At 42.2% G+C, this 25088-nt stretch overlaps 1 protein-coding gene across 5 annotated transcripts in view; it reads left to right on the top strand.

Moving 5' to 3' along the window:
- NFATC1 (nuclear factor of activated T cells 1) overlaps positions 1-25088 on the top strand; it is a 110063-nt gene that overhangs the window by 63912 nt on the left and 21063 nt on the right. For 2 of the 5 annotated variants that reach the window (XM_071450661.1, XM_071450669.1), the window contains exons 7-9: positions 362-417; positions 1653-1785; positions 14164-14850. In XM_071450661.1, the coding sequence (XP_071306762.1) occupies positions 362-417; positions 1653-1785; positions 14164-14850 (876 nt within the window). Of the gene's footprint in view, positions 1-361; positions 418-1652; positions 1786-14163; positions 14851-25088 lie in introns of those variants that run through there. The other 3 variants (XM_071450673.1, XM_071450678.1, XM_071450686.1) reach the window with 3 other exon arrangements.

Genomic DNA, 25088 nt, shown 5'->3' with positions numbered 1-25088 from the left:
GTGTTCAAAAGGCGTCATAAGTAGAAGTATTGTTGTCTGAAAGTTCAGCAAGTTGAGATGTAGAACAGTTGCATATTTTGTCCAGGCTAGTGGCAGAGCAAACTCCCAGTGGCTCCCCCCTATCATGATATCATGCACTCTGAACTGTCGTTCTTCCCTTCAGAAAAGCTGAAGGGGCTCCCGTCACAGGTGACCCAGATGGTCTCTCAGTTGGGCAACACTTTGGGCAATGCATTGTGAGAGCTCCTTCTCACATATGCAGTGCCCCTTCAAAGAGGTTGTTTTTGTGAAAGTTGTTCCTTTCTTGGCTTGGGAAAGGAAAAAAGGAAAGAACTAGATATCTTTTTCTTTTGTCTTTTAGATGGTCACCATGTGTGGGAAATGGAAGCCAAAACCGACAAAGAAATGTGCAAGCCAGTAAGTCTGCCTTAAATATTTTAACATCAAGATGAAAAATATATATTGCCTTCTCCAGCACTGTTACTTAAGAGGGATTTCCAAGGCTTTGGCACTGAAACAGAACAAGTACTTAGGCCTCCCCTCCTGGAAATCTTTCTTTAACGTGAGCATGGGGTAAAAAGCCTTTGCTGGAAGCTATCCCAAAAGTAGGAGAGACCATTTGGAAAATATTTTTTCATTGTCTGGGATGGGCCAGTTCCATCTGCTCATCTTTTGTCTTGCTGGGTCAGTTCTTTCCTCTGCTCCCAAAGCAATTTCTGATCATTTTCCTTGGCTTTCCTCTCTCTTCAGCAGGAGAAACATGAGTCCCCTCACAGGAGATCCACATAGGAGAAGTGTGGCTCTCTCAGCCATGACACCAAGTGGGAAGTACGTCCTCTATCCCACGTCTGCAGGAATATGCAATACTTGCAAAACTGCAGGCAAACAATTAAAACATCTCAGCTGAATTCAGGCCAAATGCTAAGAAGAGAATTCCCCATTACTCTTTCAAAAAGTGCCAAGGGAGGTTTTGATGGTCATAGCAGATTCACTGTGCATATGTCTGAGCTGATGCCCTAGAAGCTAAGTAACTCCTTAGCCCCATGCTGGAGTATTTGGTTTCTGGCCGTGGAAGATCATCTACATTCTCCAGCCCTTTTTCGTGTTGCACTAGATGTGCTTGCAACAGTGACTCTCCCATGCACAGAAGCTAGCATACTTAAAACTCCCTGAATTGTTATATAAAAATATATATTTTTACTGTGGAAAATGGAAATATTTGAGTAATGCTGTCCTAATGCCTTTCAAAGGAAATATTGTTAGGTTCAGATATATCAGGGATGACCTGCCAACTGAGCCGTTGTGCTTTCTCCTGCTGAGTTGGAGACCACAATTTGATTGTGGTCCCAGATTCTTGACAGAGGCAAGCTGGATAGAGCCTTGTCCATATGCAGTATCATATTTTCTGTCCAAAGGGAAGAAGGGAGGGCTAGTGATTTTGTAAAGATCTGAGCCGTGCTAAAATAATTTCCCTACTTCTAGAGTCCTGGACTAGGACGCTGAGGTTGGTGGGAAGCCATCCTTGCCCACAAAGCCCACCAGTTTCCCTTCAGAGAGTGCTCCTCTTCCTTCTTGGGGTTAACTTTTCAATACTATTGTACAGCTAGAATGCCTTAGTTGTGCCTTGACTTTCTGATTTGTTGCTTTCGCAGAATTCATTGGTGGTTGAGATACCACCTTTCCGCAATCAGAGAATTACCAGCCCTGTTCAGGTCAACTTCTATGTCTGCAACGGGAAAAGAAAGAGGAGCCAGTACCAGCTTTTCACGTATCTTCCTGCTAATGGTAACAAAACAAATTCCTTATCTCTGCTAGGAAAAGTGAGATAATGATCATACATGGTTCTAATAATTATTTAGTAATTCAAATATTTTGGAAGTATACCTGGTGCTATGAGAGTGAGAATAAATCCAGGAGAGCTGCCTTTGTCTCTGCTGCCCACACAAGAGACAATGCAGATTGTTTCCATTTGCATCGGTGGCTGAGACCTGTTGGAACAAGGACTTCTGCTTTTGGGAGCTGAAGAGCCGCAGCACAAACTCAGACGTTTGTGACGGCACTGAGCTCTCTGCTAAGCTATGGTCAACCCTTGGTCTGACTTTCTAACCCCAGAGGGTAAATTGCATTCAAATAACATTTCTAAATTCACACCACAATATTTTAAGCATGCTGGGCTCTGAGCTGGAGGTGGTGTGTGGATTCCTCTTGCAGTCATCTCGTACCTTGCTGCCTTGCACAGGGTGAAAATTGAGATGGACAACGCGGGTAGAGATCAGAGTGCTCCATGTAAAATGCTTCATGGATGGGAAATGTTCAGAAATGTGTGACCATTTTTTTTTGAGCTTATATTGGTAGCTGTGAAGTGAAAATAAAGTCACTCATGATAGCTGAATTCCAAGCATGGAAATGGCTTTTTTTACCAAGAGCACTCTTTGGGGGAAAGTAGGAAAAGAAAGTTGTATGTTTTGTTGTTGTTGTTTGGGAAGCTAAAGGAATTAGAAAAAAATTATGAAGCTTTGCTTTTCTTTCCAAGTGAAAATAATCCTTCTGTGGGAAATACCAACAAAGCAATATTCGTCACATCACATGACTTGAATAGACACGCTAACTTTTTGTAGGTGAAATCCCATAAAATACACATTTGCAATTTCACCCAGTTAGCATGCATGCACTTTTATTGGGACTTAAATTAAAAATAAGAGTACAGGAAACCTGACATGGCAACAGAGTGCTTATTGCATATGTTCTGTGTAGCTATGCTTCACTGAATCAGCCTACTTATGCAAACTTCATTCCCAGTGGGGATGTCTGTACATTTAAAAACTCTTCATCTCTTAAATTGGAAAGAAAAAGAGTTGTTATTCTCTTCCACAACACTTTTCAGCAACAAAAATCAGTTGTAGAGGCAATCAGGTATTGCCTTGTCACTGAAGTTACCCTCATAAATATTTCAGATTCAAGCCTCTTCTTAGCTGCTGTTGATTAGGCAGCATCTTCCCTCCAGCCTTTACATAGGCCTTTTTTTACCATTGTATTCTAAACCCTGGGAATAGTGTGCACTCCTGCAGAATTGGCTTATGCTATCACTATTCTGTGTTTGGAACATTTGATGCGAAGAGATGGGAATACATACTAGTGACAGCAGACTTAGTGACAACAGGGAACCAGCCTAGGCTTTATTCTGCAAAGGCATCTTTAATTATGGTAATTGTTGAAAACATTAGGCATCTTGTTTAGTCTGCTGCACCAATTTAAATTCAAGTGAAATCTTTTCATTTCAGTGTGAGGAAACCTGAAAGAAAAAATGTAACACCAGGATAGGGTAAAGGGAAACAGGTATTCCAAGTAAATATTCTTTCCATTCCTATTTGGTTCTCCATTCACATTCTCTTAATACATGTGTATATGTGCATGTAGGTAATTGAAAAACATGTTGCATTCTTTGCAGCCTCACCCATAGCAGTGGTAAAAGTGAATGTGCTTCTGCAATCATCGGAATTAATAGTATAGTATGTTTTTAATAAGCATGTGTTGTAATGCCTGTGTTACAGCTGTGAGGTTTTGCCCTTTTGTGGCTGGTATTTTTTTCCGTCATGCCTTTCAAAGATAGATACAATCACCTTTGCTGTGTATTTAGAAACCACGTACAGTGATTAAATCAGTCATTCATACTGCTGTATTTCTAGGAGTCATTTATGCTTCATTTGATTTCAGTCACAACATTCTTTTACTGCTTCAAGGCATTGTAGAAAACCAAAGTTTAGCTCATGCAGAAAAAAATTACCTGAGTCAAGAACCACTGGGTGATCAGTGTAAAAAAATGTAGATGAGATAAAGCATGACTTTGGCCCAGGTAACACTTTGCACTTTGTTTGTCGTTTAAACAAATCTCACAAACAGAGAAGGTGGAGGGTTTTGACAAGCAAATGTCAGAGTGATCATGAAGTGTAAGATGTGGTTTTACACAAATGAGACAGTATCCTGTAAACTGCTTCTTAATCTTCTGTGCTTTAGGACTAATCAAATGCTGCATTTCAGTGCCTACTGTAGTTTTGCAGGTATTTCTGTGTGAAGGAGCTTTAAAAAGCTTCATGATGCACATCAGACATATATTTTACAGCTCAACTGGACTGTGCTAAAGCAAAATACCAAATATGGACTTAAGCCTAAATGTTATGTGAACCCCCTGGCTGTGCTCCTGGGGTGGGTGTGGGCACATGCAGAGCAGTGGGAGAGCCATGGGCTCGCTGTGCAGCTCCCACCCCCACTGCGGGGCAGTAGGGGGTTTTTCCTGTAGCTCCTATTTCTCCTCATTCCCTAGGGGAAAACAGCCAGTGGATCCAGGGACACGTGACCTCACTCATCCCACCTCCCATGGATGGTCCTATAGCATCTCCATGGAGTACAGCTCTGTGACATGCAGCCAACATAAGCTGCCATCTCCAGCAGTGTTATTTCGCCATCTTAGGGCTTCTCCCATGCTGCGGAGATGTGGCAGGATTGTACCTTCCCTCTGTTAGCTCAAGTATTTGGCAGAGCAGGGACTTACTTGGTGAAGATGAGGTTCTGCTTCAAAAATAAAAAAACTGCTGTAAAAATGAAAGTCTTACTGCTTTGTAAATGAAAAGTTTAAATAACAAAGCAAAACAGAAAGTAGATGCTTTGCAAAAGGAGCCAAGATCTTGAAAATGGGCTTGCTTAAGTCTTTGGCTTGGGATAGACTGTAAACCTAAGAACTCATAATCCACTTTTGATTGAAATTTTGATTTACTGTTCTGCTAAATTTGAGCAACTCCTGAATGCTTTATTAGCTTATATTTTACAGAAATGACTGTAATGTCATTTTTTTAGTGTTACTTCAATGATACGTATCACTGAGCAATTGCATATCAGTTTTGTCCTGGAGCCTGCAGGCTTGTAGGCTCTTGGAGACTCCTCCACAGACATGCCTGGCACAGAAATATAAGTAGTTTCCATACCATTCTGGCACAGGTGAATTCCTGCAGCTCATATGGTAAGTACTGATGCATTTTGCATTGCCACATCCCATCAAAATTTGAGGAGAAAGGCTCTGGACCAGACACTGCAGTCAGGATTCTGAGCAGAGCCTTCGGATGTTCAGCTTTTAAAGTGCCTCCACTGCTGTGGCTCCGTGCAAGGAGCTCTGCAGCTCCATTACATGCAGCAGAACATTTTGGAAAACCACGTTTCAGGGTTAAACTAACCCGGAGAGTCTGAAGAAGAACACAGGCGTGTATGCTGTGATTCCAAATCCTGTGTTTTCGTCTAAGAAAGCTGAAGGACTTCTCCTGCTCAGAAGACTTTAAACAATGAATGATAAGGATTAGATTTCTGTCTGTTTAGATTTCTTTTAAGTAGGTACAAAAAAATAGAGGAAATGTGGTCAAGAACTTATTTTTGCAGATAGGACCGAGTGCTCTCTATGTTTTCTGTTACTCAACAAATATTGATATCAAGAATGTTGAACACAGGAAAGTTTTTCTTTGAATTTCATTTATAAAGTAGTGATATTTGACTAACCAAAGACAGGCTAGTTTGTCCAGGAAATATGTAATAAAAAGGAAAAAGGAAAGTTGATGTGTTTCTTCTACTGGAATGAAAAATACGCTTTTGCAAAGAGTTGATGATAAAGTATTTCCAGTTTCTGTTTCTGTCAGGCTTCGTAATTGTCAAAGCATTATTAAAAGATCAGTTCATTGCTTCTGGTATTTATTAAAATCGTGTTGATATTCTGGGTAACTTTTACTTTGAGATGCATTTTGCTACCCACAGGGCCAGATTTCCAACTGCACAGCCTTCACTCACAGATACAGCTTTTCTGCAGCTCCTTTGCCTCCCTGCAGTCATCTGCACAAGTCTTCAAGATGTTGAGCTCCTCTGAAAACCTGACCACAGTGACTTGGTGGAAGTCCTTTGAATCTGTGGGTGTGTAGCTGTGCTGAGAGCCTGCCTGTGGTGACTAGATGTGCCTCAGTGTTGTGATTTACAGCCCAGCAGCACAGAAGTGAAGCTCTTAACATTGTAGAATAGAATCATAGGATATCTCAAGTTGGAAGGGACCCATTAAGGATCATTAAGTCCAACTCCCCACTCCTTGCAGGACCACCCCTTGGTGTACATCTGGAAAGGATGTGTGCTGCCCATAGCATATTGTTGTCAGCATTCTCCTGACTTACTACCTCTGCTCTAAAATTATCCCCTGCCCACCATACAGATGGGTGCAGCAACACTTTGCTTACAGCTGCATTGAGCAGCCATGCCTCTGTTTCACCTCAGCCCTTCCGCCCACACCTCACTCCCTAAGTTCAAAGATGACATCAGCCCCTTAGCAGAAATGAGGATGCACGGTGTTGCCACTCTAATGTGACACAGCATGTGGCTTGTGCTGATTATCTCCTGACACCTCTCACCTCTCAGTGTTTGTTGAAGTTTCCTGCTTGAGGTTGGCAAAATTATTAGCCTAGTCCTTTATGCAAACGATGGTGACTTGGAGGCTGCTGGGGGAGCAGGGCCAATGCAGGGCCTGTGTTGTGCAGGGACCATAACCTGTGGCTGGTGCAATACAACCTCAGCAGTGCCTCAACAAGGGGACGGAGCGTGGCTGAGTCAGGCCTGGAGCCTCGGACCTGCTGGAGGTGTTTTCATCCCCAGAAGCATGTGGACTGCTGCAAAGCCAGCACATGGCAGGACAGGTCAACAGAGGGGACAGGTGAAAGGTTGGCCCCAGAGGACTTTTATTTTAGGTGAAAATAGGAATCACAGTTACTCACTTTTACACTATACACTGACACAGTTTATTTCGTTTTGGCTACTCAGTGGCTGATTGTTAATTTTGACATTTGGCAGAGTAACTAAAAGCAGGTGAGGTTTTGTCAGAGTCCTGTTCTCATTTATGACAATCACAAAGTTCATCATCACTGGGCGTATCAGCCCCTCCACTCCCATCCAGGAGCCATGGGAGGTCTGTGGAGGAGCAGAGGAGGCTCGTGTTGCACTCACCAGCTTTACACCCGCAGGTGCTGGGTGCCCACTGGAGCTGCCCATGCCTCGTGCATTTGCCCACACTTCATCCAGGTGACATCCATTTTCAGCAGTCACACAGAGCCCAGCAAGCTGCATCTGACCTGCACACATAGTCTGTCTTGATCTGTGAGGAGAGGCATATGAAGAACGCTGCCTCTCTGTGGTGCTCCATCTTCACCTAGAAGGCCAGGAAAAAACGTCCACCTGTGTGATTGCCCTGTGAAAGGCAGGGGTGGACAAGTGCTCTGTAGAAGCCTCTGGCTGTGTCTGACCATCAGCAATGATCACCCCTAACAGTTAACTTCCAGTGTATAAAATTGAGGACTTCTTGCCTTGCTTTCCAGTGATTTCACATGCAAGAGGGGATAAAGTCAGCACTGGTGGTGTAATGTTGTGTAGCATCATCAAAACAGACCTTAGCCCAGTTGACTTTAACATCTGACAGAGGTGACATAGAAAGCTTTGGCCGGTGCAGACTGGGTTTTGTGCACAGTTAAATGTCCAATTGAAGGCAGCAGTGGAGCCAGGTGCTGCACCACATGTGGAAGCAGCAGTAGAGCAGCCCAAGTGGGCATAACCCAGGACTTGATTTTCCTGTTCAACACCGTAGGCTTGAACAAATTGTTATGGTGAAAAATTGTGTCTTTTAAGAATTGTTATCTCTTTCTTTTGAAAGAAAGCTAATGCATAATTTTCTGTACTAGCACAACCCAAAATGCCCTCCACCTACCTTCTAGTTCTCCCCACCTGATTTAGCAGGGTATGCAACAAGCTACTGTATATAATCTTCTGTCTCATAAATATGTGTAGAATAACCTAATAGATTAACAGCTGTTGAAAAGCATTTAGCAAATGAGTTAGCTGGAAAGCACTTCCAAATCAGATAATGTCACTGTCCGAGATTATGTGGTGAGGTGTATGCACAAGGTTTCCATCTCCCCAAGCCATTCTTGTATAAAACTGTGCATATTCATCTGAACCTGTAAAAATCCATACACAAAATCCAAAAAGGGTGGCAGGCAGACAGGCATGTTTTAGAGTTAGCCCTCCTGATGAGTAGCCCCAGTAGTAGTGTCCAAGTAAGAGAGGGCGCGTTCAGATATTTGTGCAGATAAAAGTTGCACACACACGTGCTCCCTGCAGTGTCTTGATGGCAGGAGGCTTCCTTTGTGTCTGAGTCACCATGCACTGGATTTAGTAACTAAAAGCAAAGGCTTGATAGCAGCTTGACCTTTAAAAGTATTTTGGCTTAATAGGTGCCTCGGTAAAACACCAAGTTCACAGACAGCATCTGCACAGGTCCCTGTAGCTGACTGTCTCACAAGATCCCTGGGACTGAGTGCTCATCCCGTGTCGCTGAGGTTGCTATTGCTGCACATACGTTGGCCGGGCATTTCAGAAAGTTTTGCTCAGCCATGTTGCTTGGTGTTACTGAAGCAGGGATTGTGTTTTGTGAGGGCAGCCAGTCCCTTGCCTCTCCCCAGAACCAGCTGCTCCACAGTCAGAACAAGGGGAGAGACCTCAAGTATGCTGGATCTGGCCAGTGCTGCAGCAGCAGCCAGCATTTTGTCTTTGCACAAATCCAGAGTGGCTAAACTGCACGTGGAGATGTGTCCACAGCCCTAATTAGTCTTTGGTCACCCAGCAGCAAAGCAGTGACAGGAGCTGGGGTCACCAGTGCAGTGTCTTCTGAAGGTGTGCTGCCAGTATCAAAACTGACTGACAGGGAAGGATTTCAAAGGCACAAACGGCCTTTCAGAGCTCAACTCAGTAATGGAGCTAAGTCCTCAGCTCTCTGTGAAAGTCCCATCCCAAATTCTTACCAATTGCCAGATATTTAGTCCAGAAGTTGAAGAAACGTGTGTGTGCACATGATGAAAAAAGTAGGGGTTTGATTTTCATACTCTTAACTAAAATCTGTGTGCAGGTGCCAGGGAACTACATCATAGTCTGCACCATGAAAGGAAGCTATTTTGTTGGATAAGTTCAATCAAACTTAAGGGTAAAATAAATATATTTTAGTGCCATAAATGTCTACACTGATAATACTACATGGAATTGGGAATTTGATAGTTAAATGTTAATCAGGATAAACATCTGCTTAATTGATAAGATTTTGTTTTTTCAGTTCACATATTTTAATAACATTTCTCCCCCCAAAAAATAAAAAATAAGTTTAAAAACCCATCTGTATTGCTGAAGTGTAAAAGCAAACACACACTTGTTAGAATTGTCAAAAAAAATATATATAGTTTATATCTGAGCACTTTCTGACTCCTTTTACTGAATGTGCATGATTTATTATTTTTTTAAGCAGTTTTACCTGCTAGAAAGGCCTTTCATTTAAATGTGAGCTTGCAGTATTGGCTGAAATATTTCTCCCAGATTCAGACACACACAGAAGGACCATTGTCTTCCACCAGTGCCTTGGTATGATGTCATAACCCTGATCTTTCTGAGTAAGAAGCTTTGATTTATAGCTAGGGCTGCTGCCAATGCATGGTTCTCAGAACTTCATATTAAATTAGATGACATAATGACATGAGTTCAGAGTCTAAGAAGGTATCACCAAACCATTGAAAACCAATTTGAAATTAATTTGCTTATCAGACTAATTTAGAACAGTGCCTTCTGTCATATTTTAATATTCAAAATCAAGAACTGTTTAAAACCGTCTGTCAGCTGACCTTGTGCATTGTGAAGTAACAGGCATTAAAAATTTCACTGTACCAAACTTGAATTCTTTTTAACCATTTTAGGGCAAGGGCCAGATCCTTCAGCACTCTGAATAATGTGGCTTCTGAGTCTCATCTTTTGTGTTTACAATTTCACAAATTCTGGCTTCATTGCTGCACTCAATTATAGGCGAATCTCAGTATATCACAAATTCAGTCACAGTTTTTTGTTTTAGCCAGCTGAGAGTCTGCAAGATTGGGTGCTACCTCAGCACCACAGAGCAGTTTTGAGACAGAATAATTGTTGCTGTTGGGTATGGCTCTGCTGGATTTAAGAAGTGACTCTTTCTGCTGAAAGTGTTCACAGGTTCTGAACAGCTGTAGGGCTTTGCAGTTAATTGCCAGCCCAGGCCTGCTGGGTGACTGAATAGGAGTGTCCCTTTTAGCTGGCAGGGTGTTAGCAAGTCATTCAAGATTTAAAATATTTGGGCTAAAAGTTAGGCTAATACTATTTTCTGTTAAATACTAATCCTGAGAAAATTAGCAGTGCTGCCTATATCACATTGCATCTCCCTCTGTGAAATACTCACTTGTGGAAGTTAGTGACGACGGAAGTGGATGTGTGTTATGACAGCTAGCTTACCATGACTCCATGGGGATGTATAAAAGGGTTCAAAACCCCTTTTTCAATCTTGGTTTTGTAAAGACTGGCAGTTCATCAAGCATGAGTACATAGATAAGTGGTAACACAAGCTGGCCTGTGAACAGTGCTGTCTGCTGTGTTGTCTTGTGAAGAGGGTTCCCCCTGTGAGCTGCCTAGGCTTCTTCTGTGCAGAGCCCTGATTTGGACTTGATCCTTGAGGATCCCTTCCAAGCCAGGGTATTCTATGATTTTCTTATCTAGGAGAAAACAGTGAAGGTGGGTACTAAGGTTTGCATCAAGCTCGAAGTCAGGTACAGTTGCCCACCCCAGCTGAGCATTTCAGTCCCCCAGAAGTCAGTGAGACAGTGGGTGAAGATGTGTTAGTTCCTTGTAGCCTCATTACAGTGTTTGAGTACACAATAGACACTGTGATGGTAAGTGGGTAACCAGTGAATACAGTTACAGGCTGTTCCTGCTTTGGTTTGGGGAAGTGTGCCTTGAAATATCCATAGCTCTTGCTTCGGGCCCTCTAAAGTCTCTTGAAAAATGGACAAAAACAGTTGCCCTTTCAAAGAAAAAATGTAAGGTGGTTTACACCAACTTCTGACACAATCAAAACTGATACTTTATTAATATTTACTAATAGTAGTATTTTCAGAATGACCAGATCAGACCCACAGGTAGTTTGAGTTGAGTTTGCAAATACAAAGATTGGCAAAGATTTTTGGCCTTTGTTACTCTGTTTGTTGAAGATACATAGGCTGGGGAGAAGCAGGTAATGGGACAGAGTAGCATAAACAAGCCATTAACTGATGTAATGCAGCAGTTTGTGGTATTGTGTCCTCTCCAAGTCAAATACTACAGTTATTCATGTAAAATACTAAAGCTGAGATCTGGCCGGAAGGGGAATGTTAATGTCTTCCGTTTCTTCTGACGTGCTCAGCTTTACAGGTCTAATTCCAGGTCATCTGGATCATTAGCAATGGTTTCTTCTTGGGAAAAAAAAAATTCTTACAGACCTCCTTTCTCCAAACTGGTACCTCATGAAGACATTTGCTGTTTTTTTAGGGGGTTGAGTGGCTGCCATCCCAGTCTGTATGATGCTCGCACTCACTCTGCACAGGGTTAATGGCTATGCAGCTGGCAAAACACAGAAAAGTCAGATACAAATCCCTTCACCATTTCAGCAGGAATACTTTTTCTGTCTTCTGGTGTGATACTTACTCTAGTGATGAGATTAGCATACAAACAAAATATATGAAAGACAGCAATATCTGACTTTCTTTACTGTGTTGAAAAAACACATTAAAAAAGGTAATGAAAACAGTTCAGTTAAACAAGTTCAGGCAGCTCTAAGCATAAGTAAATCGAGTATTTGTCCATTGAAAGACAATTTGTTTCCCATTACATGAAATAACTGATGCCCATAAGTACTAGTTCAAAGCTAAACAACCCTGACTAGCCCTGACCAGTCTCTGTTTTCCATCCGAATTTGTAGGCACCAGGAGTGTCTTTGGCTGCTGTCACCATCTCCAAGTGAGATTTTGGACTAACAGGAATGGAATAGAGTTCCTGCCACCCATCAGTCCTTCACCTTGTGCAGAGCAGGACTTACTGGTGGTCTTCCATTGGCTGCAGTATGTGTATTTCAGTGTAGCAACAGACACAAAAAAAATTCACAATATTCATGACCATTAACCAGACCTCCAAATGGATCCCATGGCATTGCTTTTTTAAAGAAAAAACTCAGACTGAAGTGACAATAAAGTGCAATGGTGTGCTGCAGAAGAGCTACAATGAAAAGCCATCCTGAGATCAGGAACCTGTCTTCTGTAAAGCCTCCAACCTGCCTGCCACCAGGGCTATAATCCTTCCCTGGGTTATAACAAGTCAGACAACTCCACGGTTTATTGGAGTTGTATTGCCAGTGGTTGAGCATGGAATTATTTAGCACAGGTGTTTCTATAACAGTGATATATTGGGAAAATTCAGTGTTCAACAACCATCATATTTCCAGCTGTGCTGTGGTTAATGCTAGCGCAGTGAACCTAATATAAAACATGTGAGAATATCTGCTAGCTCAGGAACTTGTTAAAGGTATTTTCTTACAATATCTGAGTTGCTGTGTTTATCTAGGTGCATTTCTTCAGTCTTGCATTTTCCTAAAGGGTGTGATAGTGATTTTGTCAAGCTGTCACTGAACATGGGATCTGTTTCTCTCCAGCCAAATGCATTAGTAGCCCTGCTAGCCAGTGTGCATCACCCAAGCTGGTGAAAATAAGATTATGAGAAATCCAATGACAGTCCATTGCACCTAGCCTATTTGTCTTGAGCAGCACCTGTGCATCTGTTACATATATAGACCTGTTTTTACGGGAGTGCTAGAAATCTTGAAACAAGTGTTGCAAGCATCTACATGTAAAAGAACATAAAAGGAACAAAGTTAACAAGGGGCTCGGGGACTGTAAAACAAGGGTAGTGAAGTGCATTCACCACCAACAAAATCTGTGGGTGTTAAAAGAGGTTTTATATGTACAGATGGACATGTGCATTTTAAGGGGCTCAAAAAGACTCCTACACAAACATAATAAATGGCTGAAAAATGTGTGTTTTGTAAAACAAATGCAAATAAAAATACAATCAGAGACACTCGTGCAACACATGTATCTGAGCTGAGTTGTGAAAAGAGTTTCATTATTAACTTTGTGCCACAATGGTTTGGTTATTGGAATATTACGAAAAATATTCTCTAGTGTCACCAAAAATTTTTTAGAAAGAAGATAAATGCCACCATACATCCATACTTGATCGTTTTATGCATTAGAGGTGCATCTGACTAGAAAAAAATACATCTATGGTCTAGCTTGGCTCTATTATTTGTAATTTTCCTGACAGAGAATGTGGGTCAGTTTTGCCTGTATACTGCATCTCTTGTAGGAGAAGCTTCAAAGATGGCTCTCTTTGATTTGTGAGAGAAAGCAAATGTTGAAAAGACACCTCAATTTGACAAAGGATCTTTCCTTGATTGGAGAAAGCAGCTCTGCATTTGTCACCACTGAGTTGATGCTCACTGACAATCATTTCTGTCCACATTCTGGTAGTTTTTAGAGATGTGACTGCTCAATTAAGGCATTGTTTGGGACAGTGGGTAGAGCAAGCAGAGGTCTAAAACAGGAATCAGTGTTTCTTGGTAGCCAGAGATTGACTAACATTTGTTAGGAGTTGGCATTAGCAAAAGTGAAATGCAATTATGTAAAAAAACTAAACAAATCAGATCCTAGTCTTTCAAAAATATCTTCATAATTGAAAAATTCTTGTACATAGCACTTTGTCATGTATCTTTGCAACTTTATTTTTATTGAACTCTAAAAGCCCCATCTCTACCTTATTATGCTCCAGTTTACTGCGTGTACAGACATTTATCAAATGGGCCATCGGTAGCTGTAGAAATGCAGTAGTCTATCCAAGTTAAAATTCTTGCCTTGATTACTACAAATCCATGGAGCCCTTGGGTCCAAAGCTTCCACTGAAGCACAGCTATTTGCAAATAGATTTTTATAGCACATTAGTGCTGGAGGAGAGTCCAAAGAAAATAGTCTTTTTCAATATTAGAACCAGCTGTGACTTTCTTGTGCTGATGACTCATTCATTTTTTTTTATAGGGTGGGAGAACTAGGCAAAAGACACACAGAGTCTTATTCACGACGTTGTTTGTTTTGAAAAGGGTATCCTAGCCACAAGCCAACTTGATCATACCAATACGCAACTCATGTTTATTTAAAACCTTTTTTCTTTTAACAGTTCCAATTATAAAAACAGAACCCACAGATGACTATGAGCCTGCTCAAACCTGTGGACCAATGAACCAAGGCTTAAGCCCTCTCTCTAAACCATACTACAGTCAGCAGATCATGATGCCCCCTGATCCTGGTTCGTGCCTCGTGGCTGGCTTTGCCTCCTGTCAGCAGAGAAACGCCATGATGTCACCTTCTCCCAACGCAAGCCCCAAGCTGCACGACCTTTCATCCTCTCCTTACAAGTGCATCCCCAACCCGGGCCACAGTCACCTCGGACTTCAGCAGCCCGCTGGAGGTGTCCCCACCATACAGGAAGTGCCAAGGTCTATAGTTGTGCACCCAAGCCCCCCTGAGCAATCATCTCACGTCATGCTGCAGCCGCAGGTGAGTCAACATCTGAGCAGTAGCTGTCCCCTTGGTTATCAACAAACACTCTATCCCAACAGTCCCTCTTCTCCAGTTCCATCTGTTACCCAAGAGCCAACCTATTTGCAGTCCTGCAGTCCAACTCACTCATCCATAATGGGTCAACAGCAGCAGCAACTGCCGAAGGTTCACAGAAATGAGTCTCCAACAACCCAACCACTGTCATTGCCAGAGTTGCATGAGGAAAGTAATCATAATTTGGCCCCTATTCCTGTAACGATCAAGCGAGAACCTGAGGAATTGGACCAGATATACCTGGATGATGGTAAGTCCTCCATGGCACAGGTTTGCGTTCACCATGTTGCTCTATCAGTGAGTTCCCTTAAGCCCCCCTTCTTTTGAATCCTGTTGGAAAAGAAGTTCCGTTAATAGCCTGGTGGAAAGGTGCGGACTTTGCTTGGGTTGTCTTTATACAGGAAAGGGCCCTTTCATTTCATTTGCAGTAATGAAACCCCATTATCTTAGCATTAAATGATGTTAGTTAGCATAGAGCTCTATCTGCATGACCAATAGCTATGTTGTAATAATCTTAACTGTATGTTCTTGTCTTGTGCCCATGCCAGTGACCTGTGGAGCTGCAGTGAAAACGTATTTAACATTGTCCCATTCATAATGCAGTGAAACATCTGATGTGCAAATCTGTTCACTGAAACTAAATGTTAAACTGCTCTACTTAGTTGAGAAGGTTCAAATTAAAAATGGAGTCGTATCTTTCAACGTCACTTTTCAGTCTGTTTGCATCTGAGGTTTAGGACTACCTTTTTTTCCCATTTTTATTGTGGCCTTGCTGCTGCTTTTTCTTTTCTTCTTTTTTTTCTTTTTCTGGTTTTGTAAGATTCTGTATGCATATATATTTTACATGCAGCACTGAAAAGTTGAAATGCTGTGATAAACCTGTAAGACCCAAATATTTATTAGTTGAATGTAATAAAAGAGAAAATATGAAATTTGGTTATATGACCTTACTGAACTGCGATTGAGCATTTGCTGCTAAGAATCCCAGTAGTATTCTGGACCCTTACCTTAAAGCAGGATGGGAATTCCCTTCCAATAGCCACGTAACTTTATATAACATACCATGCTTATTGAAGAAAGAAATGCCACTTAAATGGCTGCATTGAAACTACTTGGTGCCAAGAAACATCTGAATGTTATCGTCCTTTAGGGAGAATTTAAGGACAATTCATTGCACTGTTTTGTTTTTTTTTTAAAAAAAAGGACATTTTGTCATTCAATTTTAAACAGCATGCTACTCACTGAATTAGGATTCAAAATTAATGTTCTGGAGCCTGAGTAGCAGCTCTTTGCTTTTTAACTCTAGGAAAATTATTTTTCTTCACAAAAGTTGTTACTGCTTACATGATAGAGAGATCTAGGGAACTTTCCCTAATTAGGAGATAAGGTCACTAGTTTTGCACAACATATCTTTTTGACAAGGTTTTCTTCATACAGTGTGTATTTTTATCACTTACTTATGCTGCAAGGAGCATGATTTCAACCAGGTGTATGAGAAATGTACACAAGCAAAAAAATTTGGGGGTTTGAGAAAAAACAGAATTTATCTATGTAAGGAGGAGAATTTAGATAACTCTAAACCTAAACTCTGCTTTTGAAGAAAAGCACAAGAAAGGGGCAGCCTTCCTGCCTTACCTCTCAAAAATCCAGCTACCTCTTCTCAGACAGAACTATGAAAGCTGCCTTTGCCTTTTCTTCTTGCCCCACTCTCAAGGGCTGGATCCAGCTAGTGGGTGTGGTTCCATGAGCTGACCCAACTGACAAAGTGTAAATGGTTTTGCCTTTAACCTCATCTCTGTTCCATCGCACACCAGTCCTCCAACAGATGATCAGAACTAATTGTAGAAGCTACCATGTACATCTGCACTGATACCTGAGGTTGACTTTGGAAATCTCTTCAGCTAGCCAAATCCAGATAGACTTCCCTTTGGCATCCAGCAGGCTTTCAAAATCCTTCTGTGGCTAACCACAACAGCTATAGAGCAAGAAAGATGTAACAGTCCTGATAACGGTATATAGTAGGAGGAAGCGCAAGCCTTTGTGGTTCAATGAAATAAGTACCACCAGTTCCCACTAAAAGGGTCAATCAGAAATGGCTAAAATGATATTTAGGTTGTCTCAGGGATCACACTGATGGAGCTCAACCCACATGATCTGCCTTTTCCTATCTAAACCTTATCTCACTGCCTGAAGAAAAAGTCATCCACTCTATGTATAGTTGAAGTCTACTACCGTCTGTATTTGTCTCAGTAGATGAACGAGGGGCTAAAGGCAGGAAGTGTTTCTTGTTGGATTTGTGCTGGCCAAGACACCCTGTTCAAACCATGCAGAGCTCTGGCATGCCTCAGACACGCAGCACAGGAACAGGAAGCTGTGAGTCAGGCTGGAACCCTGTTTAGGTATATGCTATATGCATTTCATAGGCAGCGTTTTCACCACCACTGCAGACATAGGTTTCACATTACATTTAATCTGATGGAACAGCAGGCTCCTAAGGAAAGGGTGGCCTCAATCTGTCTTACTCTGTCATGTGTTCTTGCTGCTTCCTTCGAGTCATATCAATTGATTATGGAGCAGCAGAGCAGGCTAATGGAAAATTAGCCTGCCCAAAATAGCTAAATCCACAGTTGGGTCAGCTCACGGAACCATGTCCACTAGCTTAGATCCAGCCCTTGAGAGTGGGGCAAGAAGCCTGGTGCTGTGGGTCGAGGGTGCTGCCAGGTCACTCTGAGTGGCAGAAGCCCACGAATAGGACAGAACAAGTGTGAGTTGAAGCCACTTCTGATGCGATCTTATCCTCCCCAGCAACTATCTAAACACTCATCCTGTTTTGGTTAAAAATCCCCTTCACCTGTCAGTTCCGGAAGGGTGACGTCTGGGCTCCCTCTCCCAGTCTCAAAGGGCATTTTGGCCACTCTGGTGACTGCCTGGGAACCACTAGTGATTGCTTCTGGTGTCCCAGGGGGTGCTGCCCACTGAGATCAGCAGGGAAAAGGCCAAGCATGGATGCAGCAGCCCTGGTATTGTGCCTGGTATTGTTTCATTCACACCTCTGACCATAACAGTGAAACAAGGGACCACCATGAGTTTTGGCGAGTGGCTCGTGCCAAATAGGAGCAACTCGTTTTTCCATGTACCTGACTTTTTTTTTTTTAAATAGCAGCTTTTTGAAGGTATCACCATTTTTAATTACTAGTATTTCCACCTCTAAGTGTTTTTCTTGTTGGAGGAGTGGGTGGAATATCTGTAGCACTTGTGAACAATATGAAAGCCAGAGACAGGTCAGGTGTACTTAACTGCTTCCCTTTCATGCTACTTCGAGTATAACAACTCTTTTTCTCATCCCTGATTAATGAAATATTTTAATGACATTAAAAATTAAATTCTCAAAGCATCACTCATTTTAATATCTTCACAGGATCTTGTAACTATTTAATACATCCACTTTTATCTAAAAGTATTTAAGAAACGTGAGGTATTGACATCTAACATACTTAGGGGACTGCCAGAAAAAAAATAATATCCAATTGATTTTCCCAGATTATAACTGATAAAATTTTGGTTGCTTGTTTGCCACTTTAGGAAGGTTTGATTTATGTATCTAATATACATAGAGCAGTTTGGGAGCAGAATAAGCAGAAATCATTTGGTTTCAGCTTATGGGTTCAAAGTAATATTCATTCCTTTAGTTATGGAATATGTCCAAATATAGACCATTTACACTGCAAAGTATGTATGGAAAAAAACAGTCAATTAATTTATATAAATAGAGATCCTTTATATGACATTTTTCTGCTTTGGTAAGAGGTGGGTATCTGAAGTAATATAAAGAGAGCACATGAAGAGAATTCCATTTTGGCAAGTAAGTTCTGGTCTTGGCAATCTCATTTTAAATCAAAATCTGCAGTAGCCACCTGGGCTACTCATTAAATGTGTTGTCCATTTCAGCATGTGAATATGTGATTCCACATATAGAACGTATTTAAAACTCACGCCGTAAAGTGATACCTGATATATTATGTCTGTGCTCTTGATACTGAAAGGTATCTGGCTTGGATACCAGCACCCGTTTCAAATCATTTTGAGTTCAGCCTCTTAGCAAAGATTATGGCTGACTACCTTTGCTGCTTTTACAGGAAAATTTGATTAAAAGCAGTTGAAATTGTGACATTTATGCCTGGTTTTGGTCCTCTGTGAGAGGCCATGGTCCTTTGCAGGGGGACAGGGAGTGTCTCCTGTCCTCTGCACCAGGAGCTCCTGCAGATACCATCAGGACACTGGGGCATCCTGGTAGGTGAGGCTGGGACTCTCCATGTCCTTTTGCCACTCCTGCCCTAGGCAGTGAAGGTTAAGTGATGTTTGCCTTTTAGATCTAACCTGGGAGGAGTGTGGGTGCTGGGTGCTGAAGCTCATGGAAAGTCATTAGGCAGACAGGCTTGAGGGACCTCTTTAGTAAAAGGCTATGCTGTAATTTCTTTTAAGAAAATACATGTTATTTAGGTATTGATGTGTCTGCTATACTGCCCTTTGAGATGCGAAATGGAATTAGTATTGTCCAAAGAGATGGGTAGTTTGGGGAAGCTACAAGCTGTGATGAGAATTCTTCCTGGTCCCTTGAACCAGATGTGAAAATTTACCTAATTTATATCTTTATATTTTGAATGTGCTTGTCTCTGCCATTATCTAACTAGCACTTGGGTCAAAAGCTATGCTAGTCTGCTCTTGAACTAATCCTTCTTCTTTTGTGTTGACTAGGGCAGCTCAGGCAATTTTTCAAAATTTTAACTGCTTTTCTTAGTGGTAGAAGAAACCCGAAGCCAGAGGCAGGAGAGTGGAAAGTCACACAGCTTTACGGATGTCCAGGCAGCTGGGAACTGGCCAGGCTCACAACAGGAGATGCTGTAGGTGACTTGAAATCACCTTCCTCATCCCCATTTCCCTTTCCTGGACCTAGTGTAGCCTGTGTGAAACACAGAACTGAGCTCCAAGTCTTTCATTTCACCAAGACGGATGATGCCAAGAAATATTTTTCAGGTTGTAACTGGCATTCCCACAATCTGTTAGATATTTTACCTGCAGCAGAATGACACTCATTTGTGAAATTATTTCCTGCTTTTAGAAACATCAAAGAATGTCGTTTTCATTACAGATGAAAATGAAGCTATTTTGAAAAAGAAAGGGGGAAACACATTGATACCAGCAGGAAAAAATGTGTGACTTATATTCTCAGCAGATTTCAAGGTGTATTGTACATTCTGTAATCCCATTTGTTATATTAGTGCACAAAACTTTACAAAAGCAGTTTGTAATTGAAAGCAAAGCAGCATCCTGGAGGATTCTTTAATCAAGGTGCTTGATTACTCAGTGCTTGAGTACTGAAGGCCTGGCTTCTAATCTCAACTTTCGAGATGCAATGGCAGCCTTGTTGAAATCAGGAGAACACTCTAATTGCTGGCCATGAGGCCAGGGTTCCACATGCTGTTGAAAAAAATTTTTCCAGAATGTCCTGAGTCTTGTGTAGGAGCCAAAACTGAAATAGCAGCATCTGAAAGACATCTCCTGTCTGAAGTTTTGTATATTAATTCAGCCTCCTCCTCTCCACATGAATGCTTTCATAAAGGTCTCTATCCTGATCAGATCTATAAATCTTTGCATAGTAAGATGAAAATGCACAGGCCATAAACAAAGGTATCTGATGTTTGGATATGTGGCTAGCAGAAAGTATCAGAACCACATAATCATCTTTTCTAAAACAAGAAGGCTTTTGTTCTTGTGATTGTCTTTGCACAGCTGTGAGTTTTATAGCACCATGCCAATGAATGCACTCATTGCAACTTGTATTTTACTCTGAAAAGGTAAATTGGGAGTATTAAGCCCCCAATAAGTATGTAAAAGTGGCAAAACCACAGGTAAAGTGTTACTGAAAGCTGCAGTCCTGCCAGCCATTTAATTTTGAACATGGCTCTTTTAAATATAACTTTTGCAGTAAAAGCTGTAACTCCTGGATGTAATATGAGCTATTGCTAATGTCATTCCCATGAATTGCTTACAGTGTTGAACCGTTAGATGTCTGACAAGTGCATATATCTCCTATACAGTATATATGAAAGTTTTTTGCGTCTAACCATATGTTCTTTTTTTACTCCTCTATATTCTGGAAATGCACGTGGTTTGGTGATATAGTTTATTTGAACAGGAACCATAGCAGACAGAATTATTCTTTTGCTGAAATGTATCCTTTTTCATACATCTCGGCTTCATGATTAAAGCGATTGGCTCTTAAGGCGTTAAGTTTAGTCTGCTTCTGCCACAATTATGCCTTTGAAAACTCCTGAGTTCACCCAGTGATTTCCAGTAGTCCAAATGTCATTAGAACAATATGCAGGTAATCTGTAAAGTCCAGTAACACTGTCTACACCTTTGGCTTGGGCGAGCTTTTCCCTTCCTCCCTCTTGGCCAAGCCTCGCAGCTCTGGGAGAAAACAAATAGCTTTCCTCATGGAAAGTTTTACTTAACCTGGCGTGGTGCCTGAGCCTAGACCCTCCTCATCTCTAATGATGATTGAAAGTGTACATGCTACTGTGATAAAACATGCTGAGCGTTAACATTTGGGCTTGGGTTGTAGGCGATGAGTAAGGGAGGGCTGAAGTAATGCGTTCGTGTCAGACCTTCGTTGGACTTGCACGTCTGGGTTGGAGGGGGATCCTGTTACATGAAACCACACACCCACGGGAATGCATTTTGCTGTTTCTAGCAAGTTTGATGAATTGGGTCTCCCAGGAGGCCTGCCAGAAGAAAGCCCCCAGAAGCACAGATGACCAGACTAGGTATCTTTCCTGGTTTTCTGCAGTCCCAGGTGTGCAGCTGGCCACAGAGCAGACCTGCCTACCTCTTAGCTGTGGTATGCTGTGAAACATAGTAGGGAACTTTGCTTTCTTTCAATGTCAGCACTTACATTTCCAGGGAGGTCCTTGAGCCTCAGGCTTTCAAGAAAGTGTCCAGTGCCTTCAGAGAAGTCCTTAGTGGCTCCAGCCCCATTCTGTGATGCCACACACTGGTGGAGGGAGCCGGAGGCTGACCAAGGGGCAGGAAAGCTGCAGAAAGCAGTGTTGAAAAAGCAGTCTTTGGCTGATGTGCATTTGCATCTAAGTTAACACTTAGAGTTATTAAGTGTTTGTCTGCAGCTGTGTTGCTCCCCCTTTTTCCAGCTGAGAGCAGCTTGGAAGAAGTCACTTCTCACTCCCATGCCTGATGCATTCTTCCATTTCTGTATCAATGACTGTTGGCATTGCTGCTTCAAATGGTGAAGGTTTTGTTGGTTATTTTCTGTAAGCTCTCCTTGGCAGTCAGGAGCGAAGAAGTTGCCGTATCTGAGCCTTGGTAACAGTTACATCTGCTTTTAAGCCTGGAGCAGTGCCAAGGAAAATACATTGCTTGCAGAAGCACAAGCTTCGTGAGAAAGCTTTGTTCCAATGCAAATTATTTTAGGAATATGTTGTTTGTTTGAATCCTTTCTGCTGAGCTGAGCAATATAAGCTGCTCAGGTGTGGCCTTGTGCCTTGGCCTCCGTGCTCTCATGTCATGAGCCCCTTCTGTCAAAACATTTGTGGGGAAGTTGTGGTGCAAGCCCCTTTTCTCGAGGGAGCAGAATACGGCACAGGCCCCCACAGCGCCTCTGCAGAGCTGGGCTGGCAGCTCAGCCCAGCAAACACATCTGTGTCAGAGGGAGCAGCCTCCCTGACTTCACGTACAGCGCTCTTGGAGAGGCACTGGAAGGCTGCTGGATCCCCAAGCTGTGGAGGGCCTGCCTCTGCTCCCACTTAAGTCAATAACACTGTCCCCTTTGGGTTTGTTGGGAACAGGACCAAGCGTGTGGCTGGTAGTTAAAGCACACATAATAGTTGCATTCATGGAAGCCTGATCCCTGATAGACAGGCAGAGAGGGAGTTTTTCCAAGCAGATTTCTGCACGGCACCACTCATTGTTTCATCTGTGTCTGCCGGACAGCTGGGGGCTGGGGCAGAGACCTGATAGTGGCTTGACCATCGCTGCAGAGAGCAGGCTGCTTGATAACCTGGCTCCGGGTCCTTCCTCCTCTCTGAGGAGCTGATGCGGATTGCAACCAATGGGGGCACAGGCTTCCACAACAGGCTTATCACCAGGCTGGGAGGAAGCTTATGAAAAAAAGCAGACCCTCAAAATGTTTCCCTCCTCCTCTCTCACTGAGGAAGTCTGCAAAGCCTGGGTATTGAAAATACCTGGGAACAATCGCGGAGTAAGAAATACAGTTGGAAACCTGCAGTCCTATTCCTCGCTGGCCAGCCTGGCTGAGTTTGGCAGCAAACCAGGGAGCTGGACCAACCCTCTAGCTCCTCTACAGGCTTCACTTTTAGGTCTTCTACATTTTGCCCACCATGAAACCTACTGCAAGACAAATAGCAGAAAGCTGAGTGAGGTGGGGCTCCAAGTGTGTCAAAACTCTCAAACCATATTGTTCCTGAACAAATAAATTGCAGTATGAGCACTGGAACGTCCTGAAAAAGCAGTGCTGCAGGTTATCCAAATCCATAATTAGTGAGTTAGTTATTTGATCCTTACGTAGTTATAGCTCATTATCTAAGCATCATGTAAACACAAGAATGTTCTTCACTTGCCTTTCTTTGCACAACTAAAACATGATTTCTCTATTTAATTTTGACTCTTCTGCAGCCATACTGCTGCAGAGAATGCAGAAGACAAAATTTTATTCTTCATGTCTGTATGTCCAGATTACTTTTGATGTTAGATTTCTGTGGGAGCTAGGGCTGAAGATCTGTTCCATTTCATAACTCTTGTGATACCTTTGCAGAATAGGTATTGCTGTAGATATTATGAATCCATTTTGATATCCTGGGAGCAGCAGTCAGTTCCTTTTCTAGTGCTTCAGGGAAAATATGTGTTTCAGTGCCACCTCATAAGCAAAGTCTTCTGCAGATTAGTTAAGAAGTAGAAAAAATGCTATTTTGGGTCACAAGAGAAGCCTCCAAAATAGCTAACTGAAGAATATTTATTTTGACCTTTATTTCTATCCTGCATATGCAAATCCATACACAGATAAAGTATCTGAATTACTCTATAAGGCCTTGTGTTCTAATTCTTTTACATCTTTGTAGTTGTGGTGGGTGAGAGTGATCTCTTGTACTCATGAATGACTTCTGAAAATCCTGCAGGTGCCTGTTGAGTAAAACCTTTTAGAAACATGAGGTCAGGTGGAGAAGCCCATCCCTTGGAGGTTCTGTTGTGCACAGTCAGTTCCTGAGCCATTGCCGCTCCATTGTCACTAGTGCTGGCATCTGAGCTTTTGCTATTCAGTTATTCTTTTGGAAAGCTGAAGTGCCTGGCAATCTCTTTGCTGTTAGTTGACATGTTTTTTCCTCTGTGATCACTGTGTTCCACCAAGCTCCAGGCTGCACTTGTACTCCACTATTGGCTTGAGGCCTTTCACCTCTGGCCATCAGCACGAGGCACTAACAGCTTCACCAGGCATCTTCTTCTTACAGTAATGTCTTTGGGTCAGTAGTACTGGGAAGTTCAAATGTTCTTCACAATCTAACATGACTTTATATGAACTTGCCATATAAAAAGAGAAACTGGTTCTGTTGGGTTTTTTTTTTCAATTGCACTCTTTATTTTCTTTGTTCTGAGAAACTTCCCTGACTCATTAGCTGTTCATCACTGCACGACACACCATGGGTCCCAGCAGCCAAAGGCCAGAGCTTCCTGAAACTGCTGGAATTGATGCCATGCAAATTTCAGTTTTCCAGTTTTTCTTGTAATGAGTCCAAGTTTTGCCAACTTGTACCTCAGCCAGACACTGCACAAGATCCCTCTGGAAGGGCCACCAGAAATGGAGATGGCTGTTCTATTCCAGACCCTGAGCTCCTAGGTAACTTTGAAAGAGTTCTCAGGCATTTTTTCCTGTTTTTTTCTTCCCCACAGAGAGTGTGTTAGGATGAGGAAAGACCTCATTACAAAAGAAAAAGATGCAAAGCTGATTTTAGGGTAGCAAGTGCCATCAGCCACAAAGACTGCTTTTTGCATCAGCAGACAAACCCAGGGGCAATGGCTGCTTCAGAAAACTTTTCAGGAATTCTCCCACTGTCTCTGGAAACCTGTGCTGGACCTTTACAGGCCAGAAAAGCACACTACCATCTATTTAAACCACAGACTCATAGTTGGATGAGCTGTCACCACTTGGTAGGAACCCGCAAATCTCCATTGTTACCAGACAAACTGCTGGTTTCTGCCCTATTCAGCACATAGTCAGAGTTGTAGAGATAAAGGTGACCATGGCCTTTGGGTTAGAGGGTTCAGACTTACCTTTTTGCAATCTGATATCCCAGATATTTCATGCCATTTCAATGGCAAACTAAAGTCTTAAAGAGGATCCAGCAATGCTGAAGTCAAGGAAAGGTTTGACAGAAGGACATGCTAATGTGAAAGCAGCTC

This window comes from Agelaius tricolor, unplaced genomic scaffold, assembly GCF_023055355.1.
Source record: "Agelaius tricolor isolate 1412-34295 unplaced genomic scaffold, bAgeTri1.0.p SCAF_2, whole genome shotgun sequence".
Taxonomy (NCBI): Eukaryota; Metazoa; Chordata; class Aves; order Passeriformes; family Icteridae; genus Agelaius; species Agelaius tricolor.
The sequence above is the reverse complement of the archived record's forward strand: the minus strand, read 5'-3'. Positions and strand labels throughout refer to the sequence as shown.